The sequence below is a fragment of the Molothrus aeneus genome, chromosome 15 (assembly GCF_037042795.1).
Source record: "Molothrus aeneus isolate 106 chromosome 15, BPBGC_Maene_1.0, whole genome shotgun sequence".
NCBI lineage: Eukaryota > Metazoa > Chordata > Aves > Passeriformes > Icteridae > Molothrus > Molothrus aeneus.
Genome location: NC_089660.1, coordinates 4,321,174 through 4,341,243, shown reverse-complemented (window position 1 = coordinate 4,341,243; position 20,070 = coordinate 4,321,174). Strand labels below are relative to the sequence as shown.

General features: G+C 41.1%; 1 protein-coding gene across 4 annotated transcripts in view; it reads right to left on the bottom strand.

The window, feature by feature from the left end:
* EBF1 (EBF transcription factor 1) overlaps positions 1-20,070 on the bottom strand; it is a 266,899-nt gene that overhangs the window by 44,870 nt on the left and 201,959 nt on the right. For all 4 annotated transcript variants that reach the window (XM_066559952.1, XM_066559953.1, XM_066559951.1 and 1 more), the window contains exon 10: positions 14,673-14,799. In XM_066559952.1, coding sequence (XP_066416049.1) covers positions 14,673-14,799 — 127 coding nt within the window. The remainder of the gene's footprint in view (positions 1-14,672; positions 14,800-20,070) is intronic.

Genomic DNA, 20,070 nt, shown 5'->3' with positions numbered 1-20,070 from the left:
AGAAAACTGTGATTGGCCAATAACTGTAAACCTTAAACTGTTTTCTAAAAACACACACGTGTACTGATGAACTGCTCTGCTAACACCCCATGCCATGGTTGTTTCCTGAGTTAGATTTAACACACATTTTCTGTCTGTCCTTATCACTGAAGGGGTATCGGGGAGAGCTAAAGGTGATACAGAGACTCTATCATCAGAAGGCATGAAAAGACACTTGGTTATTAGAAATCTATAGTTTTTATAGAAACAATGGTGATCTTAAGACTTGATTGGCTTTTAGGAATTTTCTCTCACACTACTGGTGAATTATGAAGAGTATACTCTGGAGAGCTATATCTATAAACAATGCTTACAGAAAGGGAGATAATAATTGTTTGAATTCTTTTCTTCTAAGTTCTTACAGCTTCTACACAGTTTCCCAGGATTTTCCTGGGACAACTATGTCTCTCTCTGTTCAGAGGATATGTAATTACTACATGTCCTATGACTGGAATCACCAAAGGCAGAAAAACCCCACAGGCATTGCCAGTGCTTTGAAAAGATGCTACAGCCCCAACACCTCAACTCACAAGAAAAGAATTCTTCCAGTGAATGGAAATGCCTGGTCCTACCTCCTTCCAAAGGCAGCAGCATGTTCCTAATGCAATTGTCCCTTCCTGAGTGGAGTGACAAGGGTGCAAGAGAAGAGGGTTTTGCTCACCCCACGAGTCCCCACAGAGCCAGAACACAAACCTCACCCATTTATCATCATGCCAGCTCAGCCTGACAAGGATTTTCCCCCGGGGCTTCTAAACTAGAGATGTTATTTAGGTTACAAAAACAATTGCACGTTTTCTGCTCACCACATGCAAATGAAAGGGTCTGAAACCTGCCAGGGCTGCAGCCACAGCTCATCCTCAGGCCAGGGAAAACAGGGATGGAGGGAGAGCTCTGGGAGAGGCACCACAGCCATCAGTGGCTCAACTCCTACTGCAGGGCCCTGCAGTTCACAGAAAGCAATTTCCTTTGGCCTCTGCATCAGCCATAGATTATTTTCTTCCTCTCATTTTTCCTCCCTTCCCCCCATTCCTTGAGCAGAAGTGTCTGCTTCACTCTGCCCCCATCGCTGTATGGATTAAAGGGGGGGGAAAGGACAAACCCAACAATGCTGAGGATCCAGAGCAAATCCTGCAGATCAATGTTGGCTGAAATTTGCAGGAGGCCTGATCTGTTCAGAACTTGATCATCTAGTCTGGCTCCTATTTCTAGATAATGATCATGGGATGCAGTGAATTTGCAGCACATACAGAGCAGCTTCCTCACAGAGCAGGATGCACCTTTGCCTCCACAAGTGCTAAAACGTTGCCCTCTTACAGGAATTCACTGGGGTTTTTTTTATCTCACACAATTTCTCCTTAATTATTTCCTTTTTTTCATTTTATAGGTAAATCTTATCTGTGCTCATTATAAAATTCTCGCTGCTAAATTATTTATGCCAAACAATCAAGTGTGGTACCTTTGCAGATGTCAGCAGATAAACAGAAATGCAATGTTGCATGATGGAGTTTAATGCTGTGGAAATGTCGGGGTGCTTATTTTAAAATTCCACTGACCTTTGCTGTCCTATTTTCAACTTTTGCTTATTGCCACAGTAATGAAACACTGCAACAAGATTGGGAATTTTTACACAAGGATCCTGAAAGTCAATATTTAAGGGAAGTGTGTTTCCTCAATGACACCATTGCTGATTATGTGCTATCAAGAGGCAGCAGAAAGGCACCATTTATACAGACCATGGGCAGTATGAGATACAGCAAAGAGCAAAACAGGCAAAGCCAAACTCCAAGGTTGCCTCAAGAGGAGCATGCGAGCACAATGTCTGCATGTTCTTACAGGGGGCTGCTGTAACATTAAGATATTACAGGTTTGTGGTTATTTGGGGGGTTCCTCTCTTTCCCTGCTGGCACTCCAGGCTCTGTGGGACCTGTGTAACAAGGCAATAGTGTCTGGGAAATAATGAGCAGGGGAATGCAGTGCTGTTCTTTCATTGCAGTGTTAGGTGCGATGTTGCACACTAAAGCACCGGATCAATACTTCCAGCAGCAACCCGTTCAATACACCTGAATTATTGCTTCATTTTTCTTCTTATTATAGATGAGTTGTGTTATTATTTTCCCCAAATCAATATTTTACAACCTTTTTTATCCGTTTCTCCATAAATTTTGTGATTACTTTAAACTGGGAATTCCGGTACACTAAATAAGATGCAGTATCTGAGAGGTAGTGAATGTACCAACACGATTTTTTACTCCAGACACTGCTTAAAGGCAGATCCTAATCAATAGCTAAGTAGGAAAATTTTTACGTAAGAAAGTTGGAAGCAGCACCACGCTTACAAAATGAAAATCCAGGTTCCTAGAAATTACTGGCTCCAAAAGAAGGCTCTTGTAGAAATCCAGGCAAGGAGAGGCCTGATGGGCACTTTGCGTGGGAAATTTAATTCCAAACAAATATGCTTTTTACTTCCCCTCAGCTAAAGGGCGACCATAATTCACTGAAATTGTTTCTTACAAAGCAGATAATCCTGTGCACCTTAGAGTGATTTAATTAGCTTCCGTAGCTGTCTCCTGCTAAGTGTTTAAAGCATCTGCAAATCAAATCATGTTAACTCATCTGCTGCACCACTTTCTTTGTTCTGTGCATAGGACCTTCCTAATAGCATTAATAGAAGCATGAGTTTCCCTGGAGAGGGGAGTAGCAAAGTGAGTTAATTACATAGTTATTGTAAAATTGTGTACATTATTCCACAGATCACGCTGGGTAAGTATTAAGTTGCTACACAAAAAATAATTTTGGGTGATCCCAAGGACCAAAATGGTACAATTTGAAAGGAAAATGCAGATTCCCACTGGAGCTGGAGGAATTCTGCCAAATTCCTGTACGCATTCTGCCTGGCCTGGCTGCTCATGGACTGCAGTGCAGGATCCTGGCTCTTCCCTACACTTCAGCTGCAATTTCTATCCCCACATTTACTGCAGGATTACAAGATCGAGCAGTAGGAGGTACAGTAATCTCCATTTAATGTTTTATAACACTTTAAAATTTTTAAAAGGAAAAATAAAAAAAAAAAATCCCTGGGATTTTCTGCTATAAATTGTATAGATTTCTGCTCAGATCCATTTGGTCTAATTCGGCATCACAGACCCCTCAAGAAGCAAGTCCAGCTTTGGACAGGGCATCAGTACTGCAGCTGGGCAAATAATTCACAACTAATTATTCCCAGTCAGTAACTATCCAAAGAGATATTTTTCTTCAATTTTTCTGTTTAATTAAAGTATTTCTCAAACAGTTTTTCTGACTAGCCTTATCCTTATTGATGGATAATTACAGAGTGGATTGTTACAATTTTTAAACTTAAATTCTACATTTATATGTTCAGCAAAGGCATCACCTCACCTGCGTCTTTGCTGCTTTTCAGTAAAATTTCTTAACAACCAACAGTGAGTTTTACATCCTTTTGTCCAGGTAAACACCACAGAAAATTCCCTCTCTATAGGACACTCTGAGTTTTTCTCAGAAGGGATTGTTTCAGCAAACTCACTTGTTCAAACATTCACAGGGAGCAAAACACTACAGGGAAACTGAAGGAAATTCATTGCCAAAACACAAATGAATATTCATGGTCCACAGAAATACCCTTATTTCCCAGCTCTAATCAGCATGAACATCTGTGAGAAAAAGTCTAATGGGGGAAATAGGAGAGGGGAGGGGGGTCATTTCCATCCTTTCCCTTAGGCCCCAATTTAAAGAGGGTTCATTTCTCTTTTTAACAGAACTTGCAAGCAATGAGGATGAGCAGTTTTGGTGAAGAAATGAGGTGCAGGCTTGGCCTTATCTTTGGGAAATCTGAACTGAATTCTTCATCCTAGAACAAAAGATACCAGTTACAGGTTCTTGTTCCTGTCCCTGGCCAGCCAGACCCGTGCTGGGAGCTCCTCTACCAATAACAGCCCCTGAGGTGACAGAAACACCCAGGGAAAATCCAGTCTCAGGAAAATAGGTGAGGCACGGCTCAGTCTCATCCTTTTAAATAACTGACATGCACAGTTTAATGCAGGATTTAAGGGAACAAAAAAGCACCTCAAAATTAAAAATCTGTAGAAAAAAATATTATTGTTTTCAGTATGATGGCCACTTGAAGACCTGTTTTTTGGAACAGCAATATCATGGCTATTTCTAGTAGTTGTGCACAACATGCCTGTGAACTTCAGGGAGAATTCTTTTTGGAGTAGTGAAAATAGTCAGAGATCTACATTTGGAAAAAATATTTCCGTAGCAGAAGTGACCTTTCAATGTGAATTCATGGTCACTTCTGGCAGCAAAATCTTGCCTTTCATTTTTACAAATATAAGCTTGCTGCTGGAACTGCCTGAGCACACAAACTACGTATTTTTGTTCGATGAGTTGTAGCCTTCTACAGAAACTATCCTGAAAGCTGGGAATTGGTAAAAGATAGGAGAAAAAAAAAAGCTGAACAAAAGAAAAAGGGGACAATAAGTAGATGTATTTCAGTAATTGCAATATTTGGGGTAATAGTTACTTTCCTACACAGCACCTGGCATGTGGGGCACTGAGGGTGAAATGCTTCTCACCCAGCTTCAGCCAAACAAGTTCTTATTTGAGAAGTTGTTCAGAGCCCATGCACAGGTAGAGGCCCAAGTTTCCTGACTATTGCCCCACATCTTAAATGACATCTGACAGCCCAGGGGGTATCAGAGCTCCAAGAGGTTCACTACATTTTTATAAAACCCACCCTGAAGATGCTGCAGTGCTAAAAAGGGACACTGAACTTCACAATTGTTCATAGGTATCCCAATTTTGTTCTGTAATCTTCACAGATTTAAAATGAAAAGTTTGGCACCAATTTCTGTTTTAACAAACATGTATTTTTACTAGATGGCTGTTACAATATCTTAAATGCCATATGTGTTTTCTGTCCCATGGGGTCCTAAAAATGCCATATTTAGCTGCTTGTGTGGTGTTTCTCCCTGTGTTTTTTTGGTTGGGTTGTTTTAGCTTTGTTGCTTGTGTGTGATTTGGATGTTTTTTTATTAACTCTCTGTCTGCTGGGTGTGGGTTTTCCTTTTTTTAACCACCAATGCTGGCACCTGGTGCTATCCAACAGCAGTTGAAGTCCACAACTCTTCAAGCATAGAGGTTAACCACAATTTATGGCAACAGGAAAAAGAAGAAAAATCATATTTGGGAGGAAAGGGAGATGACAGAAGTTAAAGACATTGAGAGATGAAACAACAGTAGGTATGACCATGCAAATACCTTAGGGCAAACTGTACAAGAGTGCAGCTCTTCATAAGCAACTGCCCAAATCCAGACTCTTTTGTGATACTGCCTGGATGGTTCACACTCATCTTCCTAAGGTATAAACTGCCATGAACTCCCTGGTCCTTGGCAGTCCAAGATTGGTGTGGAATGGAAGAAGTTCCTTCAAAATAGCTGTGCAAAAGCACAGCCTAATTTACATCATGCTAATATGTTGGTGTTCTAATATATCAAATAACTACTGTCCTACCTTGTGGAATAAAACATCAGCATACGCTTGGCTTGGCAGGATTAAGGCATGATGGTTTTATACTTCTTAATTAACTGCTCACAACAGACCAGGGGCAAGATCCAATGGCAAAACTCCTTTCAGTGAAGGTTATACAGTTAGATGCTGACCTTAAACAATCAAGCATGAGATTTTCTTTTTAAATGTACAACAAAATGTAGCAGTTTTAGCACCACAATGTTGTCCCTTAGCAACAGCAGCAGCTGGGCAATGACAGTGACCTGCCAGGAGGTCCCGGGGAAACTCATTGAGAGTGCTGAAACTTTTGTGCAGATTGAATCTTCAAGGAAATTCTGCTTTCTCTAAGACATTAGCCAGCCATTATCATGAAATAAACGTGGCCCACTGCCACATGTCTCACATAATTTAAAACACCGTGGGTACAACTCCTTTCCAAGCTGGCTCCTGTGGTGTCACCAGCACAGCAGCTCTGCAGCCCACAGGGCCTGCCTGCACTGCAAAGTTTCATACAAAAGTGCTCAAAATAACTTCTAATAAAGGAAGGATGGACACTGTAAACTGTGCCAGGAGGCAACTCCGCAGTTTTGGGGCAGCCTGAGAAGCTGCCAGGATTGAGTTTTGTCACAGTGTGATTAAACTGTTTCCAACATCTCTATCCAGCCACCAGGGCAGACCACATCACTTATGCACTTGATATCTTCATAACTAAGCAGAAGAGTCTGTGTGAGTTCTTGCAAGATAGCAGAAAAGTACAAAGAACTTCACACTCCATGCAATAAATTGCTCTTGCATCCACTGAGATGAAAGGCTACAAGTACAAGATTTTCCTTTTATCTATATATTAACAAAAAAAGCCTGAATCTGTAGACATGGGCTATATTGAGGCACATCTTCTCTGTAGTCACTGCTGTCAGAAGCTCTAACCAGGCTAGATAAGCACTGCTGGCTGTGTAGGGATGCTGGTACAAGCAGAAGGAACGAGGCTGCCCAAGTCCTGCCTCAGGGGAACGATTCTGCACATCCCAGAGCTGGGCACTTGTGAAACAAAATGCCTCAGCAAAATGACCCCTCACTAACGAGCACCTCAAAGGATAAGCACATCTTAAGGAGACTATTTGGCAGGCAGTGCTGTGTGAGAACATTCCTCAGGCAGCTGTGCACTAAATTCAGGTCCTGATGCCCTCTCCAGAGCCAGCGTGGGCACCTCTGAGAGCTCAGCCACAGTTTGGCCACTCTTCAACCACAGCAAATCCTGCCCACCATTCCAGCAGAAACCAAAACATGCTGCACCCCACAAGAAGGGCAGGAAGGGTGAGTTAAGTACATGCATTCCCACGAGGAAGCCAGAATTCCCAGTCTACTAACCATCTCAATGGAAACAAGTAGTTGAGGATTCTGCTTTCTGGAGCAGCAAAGAGACAGTGCCTTGTCCCTCATCTTAGCACACAGCATCAAAATGCATTAAGATGATCAGTTCAGCCTCTGCTGCCACTCTAAACTGCCCATTTCTGTGGTGTTTGTCTAACCTGGATACCCACACATTAAAGGCAGTGAAGCACCCTGTAGAAACACAGCACAATGCAGACTTTTTAGAAATTCATCTCAGTTCCCTGTTTTATTGGCCGTTTTTTTTTTTTTTAAAAAAAAAAGAGGGAATGATATCTCATCAAGTGACATGAGGATAAAAGGATAATAAAAAAAGATTAACAATTTCAGTCTGGAATAAGAGTTTTGAAGCAAAGGTACGAAAATTTAAAGGTATTGGGGTGGGGATAAAGAAAAGAATTTACAAGGCTTATTTGCAAATCCAGAGGGTTAATTTATCATGAAGTCTGGAATTTAAAAAGAAAAAAATGTTTATTGGCTCTGAAGGTCAGATAACAATGTTATATTCAATGGGCTAAGGTTCCAAGGGTCTACAGGGTTGCATGACAATTGCAGGAATCTTTATAAAGTCTATTTTATACCTTTATTGTTAATAGCTTTCTAATCCTTTACCACAAATTTATAGTTTAGAAATGGCAACACATCTTAAAGATTAAAGGTATGTGACAAACAGTTCATGTCCTCTAATAATCAAATCACATAGTTTAGATTGGGGGCTTATCAGGCTTTTTCCTACTCTATGGTTTCATAGGTAGAAAATACTTTATATCCCTATTACATGAATGATGAATGGGACCATTGGTTATGGGCTGTTATTTGCTTGGCTGTAGTCAATATGTTTTCTTTGGACAGGGACTTCAGTGATTTATTTCTCTTTTGGCCTTATCACTTATTAACTCAGGGCAGACAGAAACAGCCAAGGTTGTGAATAAGGACTGGTGCCAATTTAGACTTCTAATATCAGAGAAAATATTCTTTTTAATGATCCAGCTACCCTTTGCTGCGTAGAGTCTGATTGCACTTCCCTCTAACTAGAAAATAAAGGTCATATTTCTTAGAAAGTGTATACATAAAATATGCAAAATAATATGTTTCCTTCCCAGACAGCTTTATTCTGACGGTTGCTGTAATTGCTTTCATTTTGAAGCTGTCCTACAGGTACCCTGCACACTTTCAGTGGGTGTTTTTTCCAGGGTGTTATGGTGCTACCAGTGTTTAAGACCAAAGATATGGGGGTTCTGTTATTATTAGCATAGAATAGGGATTTTCCAGTTTACCTCCATCATCCCCTCCCTGCAATCAATTAAGATTCCTCCCATCTTCCTTTCCTGACTTTCTGCAAACCAAACCAACCACCCTAATATTGATAATATTCCACCCTGCTAACTCTCCACACTTCACTCCACTGGGCATGTCCTTACAAGCTTCAAAACAAATATTTTGGTAACAGCATTAACACCCCAAACCACCACCAAAACAGTAAACGCTGAAATTATTTCATCTATAAAATCTTGTTCCAAAACAATTGCAGCCATTTTTTTTCCCCCCTCAAAGTTTCCAGGCAGGGCAGGTGACTGACTCAGTTAATGGACTGGAACATACAAAGGGCCAGGTTCAAGTTTAACCTCAAACAGAGATTTCCTGAGAGCAGCTCTTGTCCTCAAGGGCAGGAAACACCCAGATCACATCACTGATGGGGGGCTTGGAGGGAGAGGCTGCACCAGCCCCACCCTTGTTTTCCCTGCAGCCTCCTGGACCCAGCAGTGGGGCCACGAGTCCTCCAGGGACTGTGGCAAATGCTTCTGGAGTCCCCAGGCAAGTTCCACTTGGGAAGGAACTCTTGGCACAGGGAGATAAAATCTGCATTAGGATATTTTTTAAATAGTTGTTAGAACAATTTTTTTTGCTTCTTTCCAGAGGAATTAATTAAATTCCCCAGTAAAAGTGTACATTTACAAAGGTTTGTTTTCATTCATCCTTACTCAATTGTGCTCTAGAGAAAGGATTTACCATCTCTCCTCCACAGAGCCTCTCTGAGATGAGGAACAGATTTTCTAGGGAGCATCCAAAGCACAGGGTAACCTGCAGCACAGGGCTCTCCTGCTCTTCAGAACAGACAGCTCTTACTTTAAACTTCTTATATTTCTTTGCACTGAAGGATTTTTTTTTCTGTTCTTCTGCAGCACTTTCTGACTATTTAACTTCAAGACATCTGATACTTTTTATTCTGCCACCACTATTAATATTTACTAGTGAAAGGCAGATAAAAACTGCTGTTAAAAACAAATGGCATTCATTTGCTAGCTACCAGATCTCATAGCTGGTCACTCTTCTGGAGAAGTGATGTGCTCTATATTTCATTTCAGCTTAATGATCCTCCTATCTTTGAGATTGAAGAATTTTATAAACACATCAGGATAAAACCTGAGACAGCATCAGACATGCTGGATTTTTTCTTTTATTTTTATTGTTCTGTTGATGGTGGCCTTCTCTCCTGATTTATACTAATCAGTTATTTAAGTGCTCATGATTTAATAATAAACACACATGAATGAGGCATTGTAAAACTAATGAGGTTGTGGATTACTGATTTTGAGAATAACTGCCACCAGGTTTTAACATTTCCCAGGAACTAACAGCCACACAGCTATGGCCAAGGTTAGCTGGTGTAAGGGTCAAACTCCAGTCTGCAAGGATCAAGAAAAGCTCCAGTGGGGCTACAGGAACTTCTTGACAGCCAGTCTGTCTCTTATCACCACTTCTTTTTCCTTCCTTTTTTTCTTTTTGTTAATGTTCTTTTCTTTAGTCTACAATCCAGAACCCTCTATTCTGAAAATGGATTGTTTCATTGATTATGTACTTTTTGAACTTAGTTACTGGTGCTTTCTTGAAAAGAGAAAATTTTCCTAGCAAAGGAAATCCCTGAAATTTACCAGGTTGGAAATTTAAGGACTCAAGATCAGCTTTTAAATTATTCCAATTCTGACCAGATCTCTGTACCTGACTCCAACCTCTGCTTCCAGGACCATGGACTGAAGTTTTAGATGGTGACAGGTAGTTTTTGTTCTCTTACTCTTGAAGGTATTTGCCTTCAAAGAATAAAAAGACAATGATTCTCAGAAGACAACTACTCCTGTGCTTCTGTAAATAAAACCATCTAAAATTAAAAATCTGAAAATTAAATCACCTAAAACAAAGACTTTTGGAAATGCTACCCAAATAATCTGCGATCTGCAAGGCCCTTCCTCTTTGTACACAGACTCAAATGTTTTCAGAAGAATTTTCCACAAGACCATTTCTTCTTTGCAGCAAGTAGGGGAGTGAAAAGCTCCTTGAGAATCCCTGTGACATTTCAGAGACAGACGCAGTTTCCCAGAAATTCTGTGAATATCCTGACCTCCACAGCACCAGGATTTCCACATCTCCCCACACACAGTGGCCTAACAGTGTAACACAAACACTGCTCACTCCTGGCAGTGTCCACTCTGTCCTGCTCAGCCTTTGCCACAGTCACCCTGCAGGACCAGAGCTCAGCACGGGGCTTATTCCCAGCCCTTTGTGCCTACACTCATCCTCCATGCAGCCATTCCCATCAGCAGCACTTCCAGAGACACATCCCACCCCAGAGCTCACAGCAAACCCCAAAAGGCCCGTGGGGGCCTTGCCTGCTCCTCTTGGAGCCCTGTCAGCACACAAAGGGTTCAGCCCACAGCCTCCCTGCAGGCCGAAAGCAAATCAAAATGGTCTCTGAATTCCAACCTGTATCCAAGCATGTCACCTATTGCCAAAAGGAGGAGCAGTACTTGGGGTACTGCTCAGCCAAGAATCTGAATTAACCCGTGTGGCACACAACCTCAGTGACGCAGCTCTGTACTTCTGGCCCCTAGGAAGTCCTTTGCTCTGTTTTGGGAAAAAAAAAGCACAAAAATCTTAAACTGAGCAGGTGGTAGAAGACACAGCATAATGCATTTTTATGGACCCTCCATATGTCCTTTCCAATAAGCAGTGAGATAAATTCTAATCTCACTTACAGTCATGCAGCCCCACTCAAATCTTGCAGCTTAGAACCGCTGCAAAAGTCATCTGTGAAATTCATGTTGCCCATGGTGCATCCATTTTTTTAAATTAAAACAAACCCAAACAAAATCACAAAGGCCTCATTTAAGTCGACCATATATATGCCCTGAGTCACCTGGCCAAACTACCTATGGATTTGTACCTCTAATCTCTTCCTTTATCTCAGTTTCTCCAGTTCTAAAATAATGGTAGGGACACACACTTGACTCCCAAGTTGTGACACAAAGCTGAATTCATTCAGTGCTCTCCAGTGCCAGAAGAGGCTTAGAGATGAGCAGTGCCACAGCATGTCTGGGTATTTCCATGTGTAATATGGATTTTTAATATTATTCCAAAATGAACACACATTGAAAGTGTGTTCAGACTTCTGTATTTCTGATAACATTCTCTCAGGAATGTCAAAGCTTAAAATCTAAGAAATAATTGCTCTCTAAGTGCATGCTAATGGCTCGCTCTGCAGATGGAAAATAAAAAACTTATGTTTTCTTGTAAGCACAGGGTGACACTGGTTTATTTCTTTCAGAAATACTCACAAAAGCCAGGATTTTTCTGTATATATGTGACCTTGATTCCTAGATGGCACATGGGCTACTTAGAGATCATGTTACTAAGTTATTTGCAGTTAAAGAGGAAAAAAAGGCTAAAATTAATGGGTCACTGGGTATTTTCTTCTGAGAACTTAACTACTTAACAGTAAGAAAAAAACAGTTTACAGCCAGGTGGCTTGAGGGGATATTTTGTTGAACACTGATTAAAAATAATTTCTTCTAAATGAGACCTGACCACAAAATGGGACCATTAACGAGCAGGGACATTCTCACCAGAAAGGAAACTATGCTTGATCAACTCCTGCACCGCCCACAAACCCCAGGTCTTGTTCTCTCTCTCTCTCACACACCCTCTCTTTTGCTTCTCCCCCCCTGCTTTTTCTGTGCTCCCCTTTTCTTGTTCCTAATAGCAGGGTAAATAAGCAGCAAGTGATGCTGAAATGTTTTCGGCCAAAAACAGAGGCCAAACTCCTCTGAGAAAACATTTGGCCTCTGTGGTTTTGTAATATGTTCCAGAACACTGAGTTCACTGAAGAACATTGTGAAAAACTCCCATCGGCTGGAGTGATGCTGGGGAATGTTACTGTATCCCAACTTCCAATTGGTCCATTTCCTGCAGGCCTTGTTAAAAAAAAAAAAAAAAAAAAAAAAGAAAAGGAAAAAAAAAGAAAAAAAAATAGTGCTATGTGGGAGTTAAAACAAGTTCTCATGGGAAAAATGAATGGCAAGAAATTCTAGCTTTAAAAGAAACAGCTAATCTGCTAGTTTGATTGTTCTTCAAAACTTACAATGAACCAATAATCCTAATTAAAACCACTTGGCCTAGTTCTCTAAAGCATCATAGCTTTTTCTATGCTTCGTTTGTACACACCACAGACTATTAGTTTTTTTCTAGTGCTCACTAACAAAGTGCTGACTTTGTTGGGATGGCTGAGCTAATTTCGTGAACTCAGTGTGAAACCTTAGCTAAACAAAATTGTGGTAATTTTCCTTAATTTGTAAAAGTGATTGGAGTGCAAACAAAATTTTCCTCTTGGGTCAATCCTATAATTTTCAATTAACTAAAACTAATCGGCAGGCATGTACTGAACCTGCATTTTGTTTAAAGGGCTGGAAGGCACTTCTGAAGATCAGGATGCATTCATTGTTTTGTTTTTAGTTTCATTTAGTCCTTTTAAAAAAGCTACATTTAAGTTCAGGCTGGGTCTAAAAGGAAAATGCAAATTGTGTGAGGTAGGATTTCAGTCACAACACCTTTTCTGTATCTATTGTAACTCTGTAAGTAACTGCATGAGAGAATTGTCCATGGACTGCATCACCTTTGATTTTATCATTATTGTTTAGTATTTCATAACTTCCATTTACTGGATGAAAAATACTGTGTTTTAAACACCAACCAAAAAATGCATACATGGAAACACTCTCCCTTCTGGGACACTTTATTTCCACATTCAGCCATCTGCTTCTGGGCAGACAAGCTAAACTGCTGCCCTCTTTTTTACTGGAAAAGCTAATTAATGATGATCTGAAAAGCAACCCAAAAATGGGTCCAGGACATTTTTACATTTAAAGTAATCAAAAATTTCTTTTCAAAGATAAGGGGAGCAGGTTTGCTCTTCTTTTCCCTTCCATATCCATACCTGCCATTTCACCAGCCCCAGGGGCAGCCACCCCCGTGGGGTGACAACAGGCAGGACAGCACAACTTCCTGCTAGAAAGAGAGGATGGAAAGGATTCACCTCAAACAGTCCAATGCTCTGGGCAGCACCCTCCTGTCATGGTTCACACCATCAATTTGACCTTTGCTATTCCTTTTCTTCCAACACATTCAAAACTCTAATTAATTTTTTGATATGGTGTGTTATTGTCCAATATATGGATTTCCCACGCATTGCTGAAATCATAATGCTCCCAAATAAACACACACAGCTTCCACAAGTGCCTGCTGCTCAGCCAGCAGGGCAATATGTGAGAATTTTAAGAGTCAGTTTAAAGAAACCCAGTGCATAATCTCATCTGGGGGAGAGGGTATTTGAAGAAGACAAGAAAGAATTGTAAGGCACCTTTGTTCAACTTGCTTAGTATTAGCAAAATTCAAATGAGAGTTTCCTGCCCAGCTGGAGCACAGAATTCTCTCCTCTGCCTTGAGTTCCTGTGTGTCCACTGAGAGCTGGAGCAATGTGTGAGCCCAGTGGAACTCAGAATGCCTTCGTCACAAGTATTTATGATAGATCCTAAAGTTCCAGGGGAAATTGAGGATGAGGAAATGAATTGTACTGGGTTGTGCTGAACCACAGTTCAGGCAAACAGCTCCAGCATAGTCCTGTCTGTAGATGTGAACAACAAGTGCATTAAAATCACATCAAAACCAGGGCAAAGCTGCTGATTCCTGTAGCACACACCTTCAGAGAAACCAATGACACACATCCTTTTTAAAAAATTAGGCTGCTACTTGATTTATTTCCCAGGCCATTCTTATAACTACTGAGAGTGGTTTGACACTGACAGCACCTGCAATGTTCCAGTGTTTTGGGGGTATTTTTGTTAGTTTTTTTGAGGCCAAATCACTCAACTTAGTGGTCTCCCAAAGGACACTGCAAGTTTCTGTGTCTGTAGCACTGACTGGGCTGAGAGCCACTTGAGCTCCCTGGAAGCCAGAGACAAGTGAGTTATGGTGAGATGGGCTAGCAAACAGGCTTTGAACCCTTGGAACACCTGCTGGACAGCATGACATGGAGATGTTCAGCAGGATCCTTCTCAAGGCAGGTTTGTGTGTCTGGTTCCTTGTGCTTCCACTCTTCCTTTGTTGGGTAAGTACTGGAGTATCTGTTTCCCTCCTTCCTCTCTCACCCTGGGTAAAGAGATGTCCCATTGTGAGGACAAACAAGCAAACAAAAATCCCACACTGGTGTGCTTTCAGATTCATCCCTAGAGCCCCCCAGCTCTGACTCCAGCCTCAAACTGCTGCCTTCAGTGACGTCCTCAGCCAAAATAATAAGATACAGCACAGCTTTTAATGACAAAAGCAGAAGCCCTAGCAAGGGTGATATATTGCCTGCCCTATTTCCCCCGTACATTGAAAGCATCCATACCTGTGTAAATGAATCTTCCAGGCGTTCCCTTGCAAAACTGCTTAGACTTGTAGGACAATGTGACTTCTACAACCCCTGGGATGTGTCGGGGAGGCGTCTGTACACGGATGGCATGTGGAGTAATCAGCTAGAGAAAACATTGGGGAGGGAGAAGAAAGAGAAAACAAGCACTGTTAGATGCTGAACGCTTCTTTAATAAGAGTTTCCTCGCAGATCACAGTAAATAAGCTTTGAAACATGTAATTAACCTATCAGTGTTTGAATGCAATCTTGATGTAACCCACACAAAAGGCAGTGACCACAATATTTACAAGCATTCTTGTAACAGCATTATTCCTGTTTTCATACATGGCAGGCACTTGCTTCCTAGTACAAGCATCAGCCCTGGTGTAATGTAATAACTCCAGCCTACAGCAGCAGGACACTTTGCTCAGATGAATTCTGGGGTCATGACAGTGTCCAACAAATCAGATCCATAAATGACACGGGATTACAGGTGTGAACATGGCCCAGCACAAGTCCAAGGTTTTAAATACTCCAGTCCCCAGCTGACATCTGTGCACTGGCAGAGCACCCTGTGCTACTGTTTTAATTTTCTGTTCATTTTGTGGAGGTGTAACTGATTCCTGTAGAAATGCAAATCTTGGCTTCTAAAGGACGCTGGATCTTTCCTTCAAAATTATGAGAGCACTCAAAAATGATGTACCAAAGAAAACCATCCAACCATCACTTCCAGTCTGCCTTCACTGCAATAACTGACACAATCTGAGAGGGCTTCTTCAGGTGTGGATGTACACAGAAATCAATAAATAAACTTGACTTTCTTTTTATTGGGGCAGGGGATTCTGATGCTCTTGGCACAAAAGTTGGGGTGGGTCAGTGCTGCATTTTCTAGGCTCTAGACTATTTTTGGTTTTTCAGGGTTATAGGCTGGATTTAAAATGTGGTCGGTCCCTCAAATGAGTAGTAGAGCCATCTAGGAGTTCACTAATTCAGAGCAAGATTAACTCAAATCTCTGCTGCTCTCAGAAGCTACAGCATTGTCTTCCCCATCACCAAAATGTCCTCTTCTCACTCATTGTGCTCCCTCAGAAAAAACAGTAAAAAGAGGTTCAGAGAAAAGATGACAGGATTGTGTCCAACAATCAAGATACAGCTCTGGCACATGGATAATCCCTCTCTGCCTGTGGCCTATTAATGCACCTCTAGAGAGGCAAATAAAACAAGACCATAACCTGGCTTGACAGGTTATGAGCAAAGTGTGAGCACCCCATGCAGTCAACTGCTCTATGCTCTTGGTCGAATCATATCCTGGATTAAGGAATAAATTTCAATAGATTTTTTTTTTAATAAAAAGCTTATTTTGTTCTTATTTTTACTAGGAAGCAAATGTTTCAGCACTGTAGTAAGGCTCTACCAAAAAAACCCCAGACTTTGATCCAGTTCTTTGTTTAGGGCATGGGACTAAAAAAGAGCACAGAAGGAGAGTAATATCTGTCTGAGAGCCATCTGTGCTACAGAGGGAAATGGCACACACAGTAGGGAGCTCTCCATATTTAAAATAAGAAAATTAATATTAAATCAAGTTGAATGTTAAAACCAAAACTACCAGCATCAAATGCTCCAAAAGTTATTCAGATCCACAGAAGTCAGAAGCCACATGTCATTTTAGAAATTATCATGTAGGGGTTGATGTCTTCTTGTTTGGGAGCTCCAAAAGTATGTTTGCAGGCTCTGCTTTGGAATCATGTGGTTTAGAAACTCACTTACTTTTAAAAGAAACCTGCCTTTTTTTTCTAAATTGCTCACTCTATCAATTTGGGAAAAAACCTAAAAATTAAAATAAAAACCAAAACCAAGCCCCAAACTTCCACAGAATGCTTTTACTTAAACTGAGTTGTCTTGCAGTTGAGCTGAGCAAAGCCTAAAAGCCCAGGCCAATTCTCTCCATGCCCTAAAAAGCCAGCAGAGGCAGAAGGCAGTGCCAAGCAGCAATTGATTCCTAGTGCTTCAGACACCTCTCAGATTGGGATGAGCCACTCCCTGGAAGCTTCGACCCTTCCCCACTGAACTAACATGACAAGCTTAGACCATTTGCTCAACTGTAAGCAGCCAAACATAACTGAGATAAATCCCATCCTTGAATGGTTCTGGTTAACTGGGTGAACTGGCAAGATGAGAAAAAATTTTTGACATTTTTGGGAAAAAATATTTGTAAAAACAGCCAAGGATTTTAGTAGTAAAGGTTAACACGCTCATCTTACTACATCAGCGTGAGCCTTGCATCCCTCACCCCCATTCTGGCATGAGCTATACAGGCAGCTTCTGGTTGTATCTTTGAATTTCCCAGCATTTACTGGTCTGTCACCACTTTAATGTTCTTTAAACATAATTTGTGGCATTTTCCAATACTCATCTTCCCTGGTTCCCAAGAAACGTCTGACCTATTTATGGTCCATTGTTACAGAGAGCTGGGGAGAGTTAAGCAAGTTTCCTGGTTTGTTCTCCACAAACAGTTTGGTTTTTCTTTGTGCTCTGAAGTAAATAAGTTTAACTGTGTTTAAAACCACAAATATACAATAATGTCGCCCACACATTCCCAAAGGGTGAACATTATGTCTGAAGTCCTATGGTTTAGGACACTCAGGATGTATTTTATTCCTCTTTTCCCTACAACTAAAGCTTGGGAGGTATACCAGGAGAATACGTGTGCCTTTTCCTTTTGCTTTTTCTCCACCACATCTGTCATTGACCACTGGCAGGGATTTGGTGCTGTGCCTTTGTTCTGGGTCAGCCCTCAGGTCTCCTGCACACAGAGGGAACTGGGCAGCTTGGTTACACACCAGGAGTTCCCTAGATTGCTGTCATAGCAGGAGATTGGCTTTAAGGGACAAAAAATGTTCCCTTGCACATTGAAACCTCCCACCTTGGATCTCAGATTCAGGCTCCACAGCTCTGCCAGGATCTGCTATGGACTGGGAGCAGCTCTCCAAATTGTCCTGTCTCTGGTTTGCAATCCAAGTGACCCAATTGGTGCTGTACATCTCTGGGCAGTCCAAGCCCATCCACAGCAAAAGCAGATCTGCCCCTGCCTTCCATAACTCCAGAATTATGGGATGCTTTCCTGTCAGCTTGGGGCCTGATGTGGGGAACCTACTCCACCTTTTCTCCTTTCACACTGACATAGCCTGTTCCTTCTTCAAGGCACAATCTGCCTCATATTTACATGCCAAGCATCTGGAAGAGGTGAGCTGTTACACCCAGGGGTATTAAAAGTGAAGACACCACTTCTGGATGCCTCTGAGCCCCAGCTGGAGACTGGTAAAGAGTTTTGGGGAAGCATCATGACATGGTCACCCTGTTGTTTTTAGGCATCTGCCCTTGCCCAGTGACAACCACAAGACCCTGAGGTAGATGAGATCCCTGTGTGACCCAGCAGGGCCAGTTGTGCATCCTCATCTCAGCTGAGAACTCTTGGTGGATGAACAGACTCCAAAAGAACAACATGCCAAGAACCAAGAATCCCTAAATATGAATTATGCCCCTTTCTGAATTTATTTTTAAATATAAATCCTGAGCAAGGCGTTAACCTGTAATTTGGACATGAACCCAGCAGACAAAATTCCCAGATCCATCTTCCTCCTCCTTTCCAGCATTTAGCAAATTGAGAAATGGAGCTGGACATAAAATTAGTAACTGGACCTTTCTCCCAAGGGATTTTCAAGTGATTTGGCCTGATACTTAACAACTGCATTTGCTGTTTGGTATAAATTCTTACTTGTCATCAGGGACATACAGTGGGTTGCACTAAAACCTGAGTTAGGGATCTTTTGAATGGTGGGTGGTGCCTGGCCTTCAAAATCCAAAACACATTTGGGCTGAGTGTGTACAACAAGCCTCTTTCTGTGGTTTGCTAATATATTCTAGGCATTCTTGTGTGATACAGCACCATTTCACACTCTTCAGAGTGCCAGGTTACTTTCTTTTTTTAAAAGTGACATTTTATAAGGAGATGTCATTAATCTGAGTCACTAGTTTATTTTTGCATGCTTGAGCTCTGGTTTGTGGTTAGGGAAATGGTGACAATCAGTCATAAATTTGACTTTGACTCTGTGTGAAGAGGACCATTAGAACAGGAATGAAGAAAAATCCCACCAACTGAAGGTAATGACAGCTTTCAGTGAGAACAGAACCCTTAGGGTACCTATATTTTAAAAAACAACCAATGACTTTGCATGCCTCAATTCTGGGCATCCAGATGCTGCTTAATAAGCCTTGGTTTGCAAAAAGAGGGTGCCTACTCATTTTTTAAAAATGAGTCAGAGCTCCAAAATAAGCCCTCAAAGCCAGAGACTTCCAAAATCAATAACAAACATAAAAAGCAAAATAACAAACTGTGTCACAGAATTTGATTCAGCAGCAGTAAAAAAAAAAATACACAAAAAAGCCACCAAACCAAAAAATCATCCTCTGTTTTTGTGCTGTACAAAGGTAAAAAAAAAAAAAAAAGATGTTTCAGTGCTTCATCTTTTCTTAATATAAAAGAAAAAGAAGTTGTTTCCAGCTGACTCTGTACAGCTGCAGGAATGTTCTTGGCAGGAAAATGTTTGAAGAAATAGTTCATTTTAAGCAAATATTGTGGAATATTTATAAGAAACTAATTTTGTCTTCACAATCATGTATTTGCCCTGCAAGTCGACTCTCAGAGTCTGAGCACCCCAACGGGAGAGAGAAATAAGAAGGGTTCTTATCAGCAGGGCCAGTTTGGAATATCTGTGACCACGCAGGGATCCAGAACCTGGGTGAAACCCCCCAGATTCCAGCTCTGAGTGTGTGTGCACGGCACAGACAGGCAGCAGAGCCTGTCTGGCACACAGAATGTTTGCTGGGAGGCTCTGAGCACACCCAGCATGTGCACATGATAGAGCAGCGCTGTTTGTTTGGCGGTTACGAAAGTCCCTTGGAAAAAAAAAAAAGGCATTAGACAGCCCATTCTGCTGTATTCTAAAAATACCAAGGGCTTTTAAAGTCATTTTTCTAAAGTAATATGGGAGGTAAGGATTAATTGAACCTACTGGCTTAGAGTATCTGCATTTCTGCTCAAAATTAATGTGACAAATTAAGTTTTTATTTAGTTCTCCCTGGCTGAGAAAGGTTGCAATTATGTTAGAGTGTTTACAGCTAAAATATATGTTTAAATAATAAATATGTGTTTCAGAAACCATTTTAAAACTCCTTTTTTAACACAGTCAACTCCATTTCAAGCATATAAATATTTCAATTACAAAACTTGAATACATGTAAAATAAATTAAAAATATATTATTTACATTTCAAATTATTTATAACATGCTGCTTGACAGCAACAAATTCACTCTTAAAAGGAAGTTGTTTGGGGT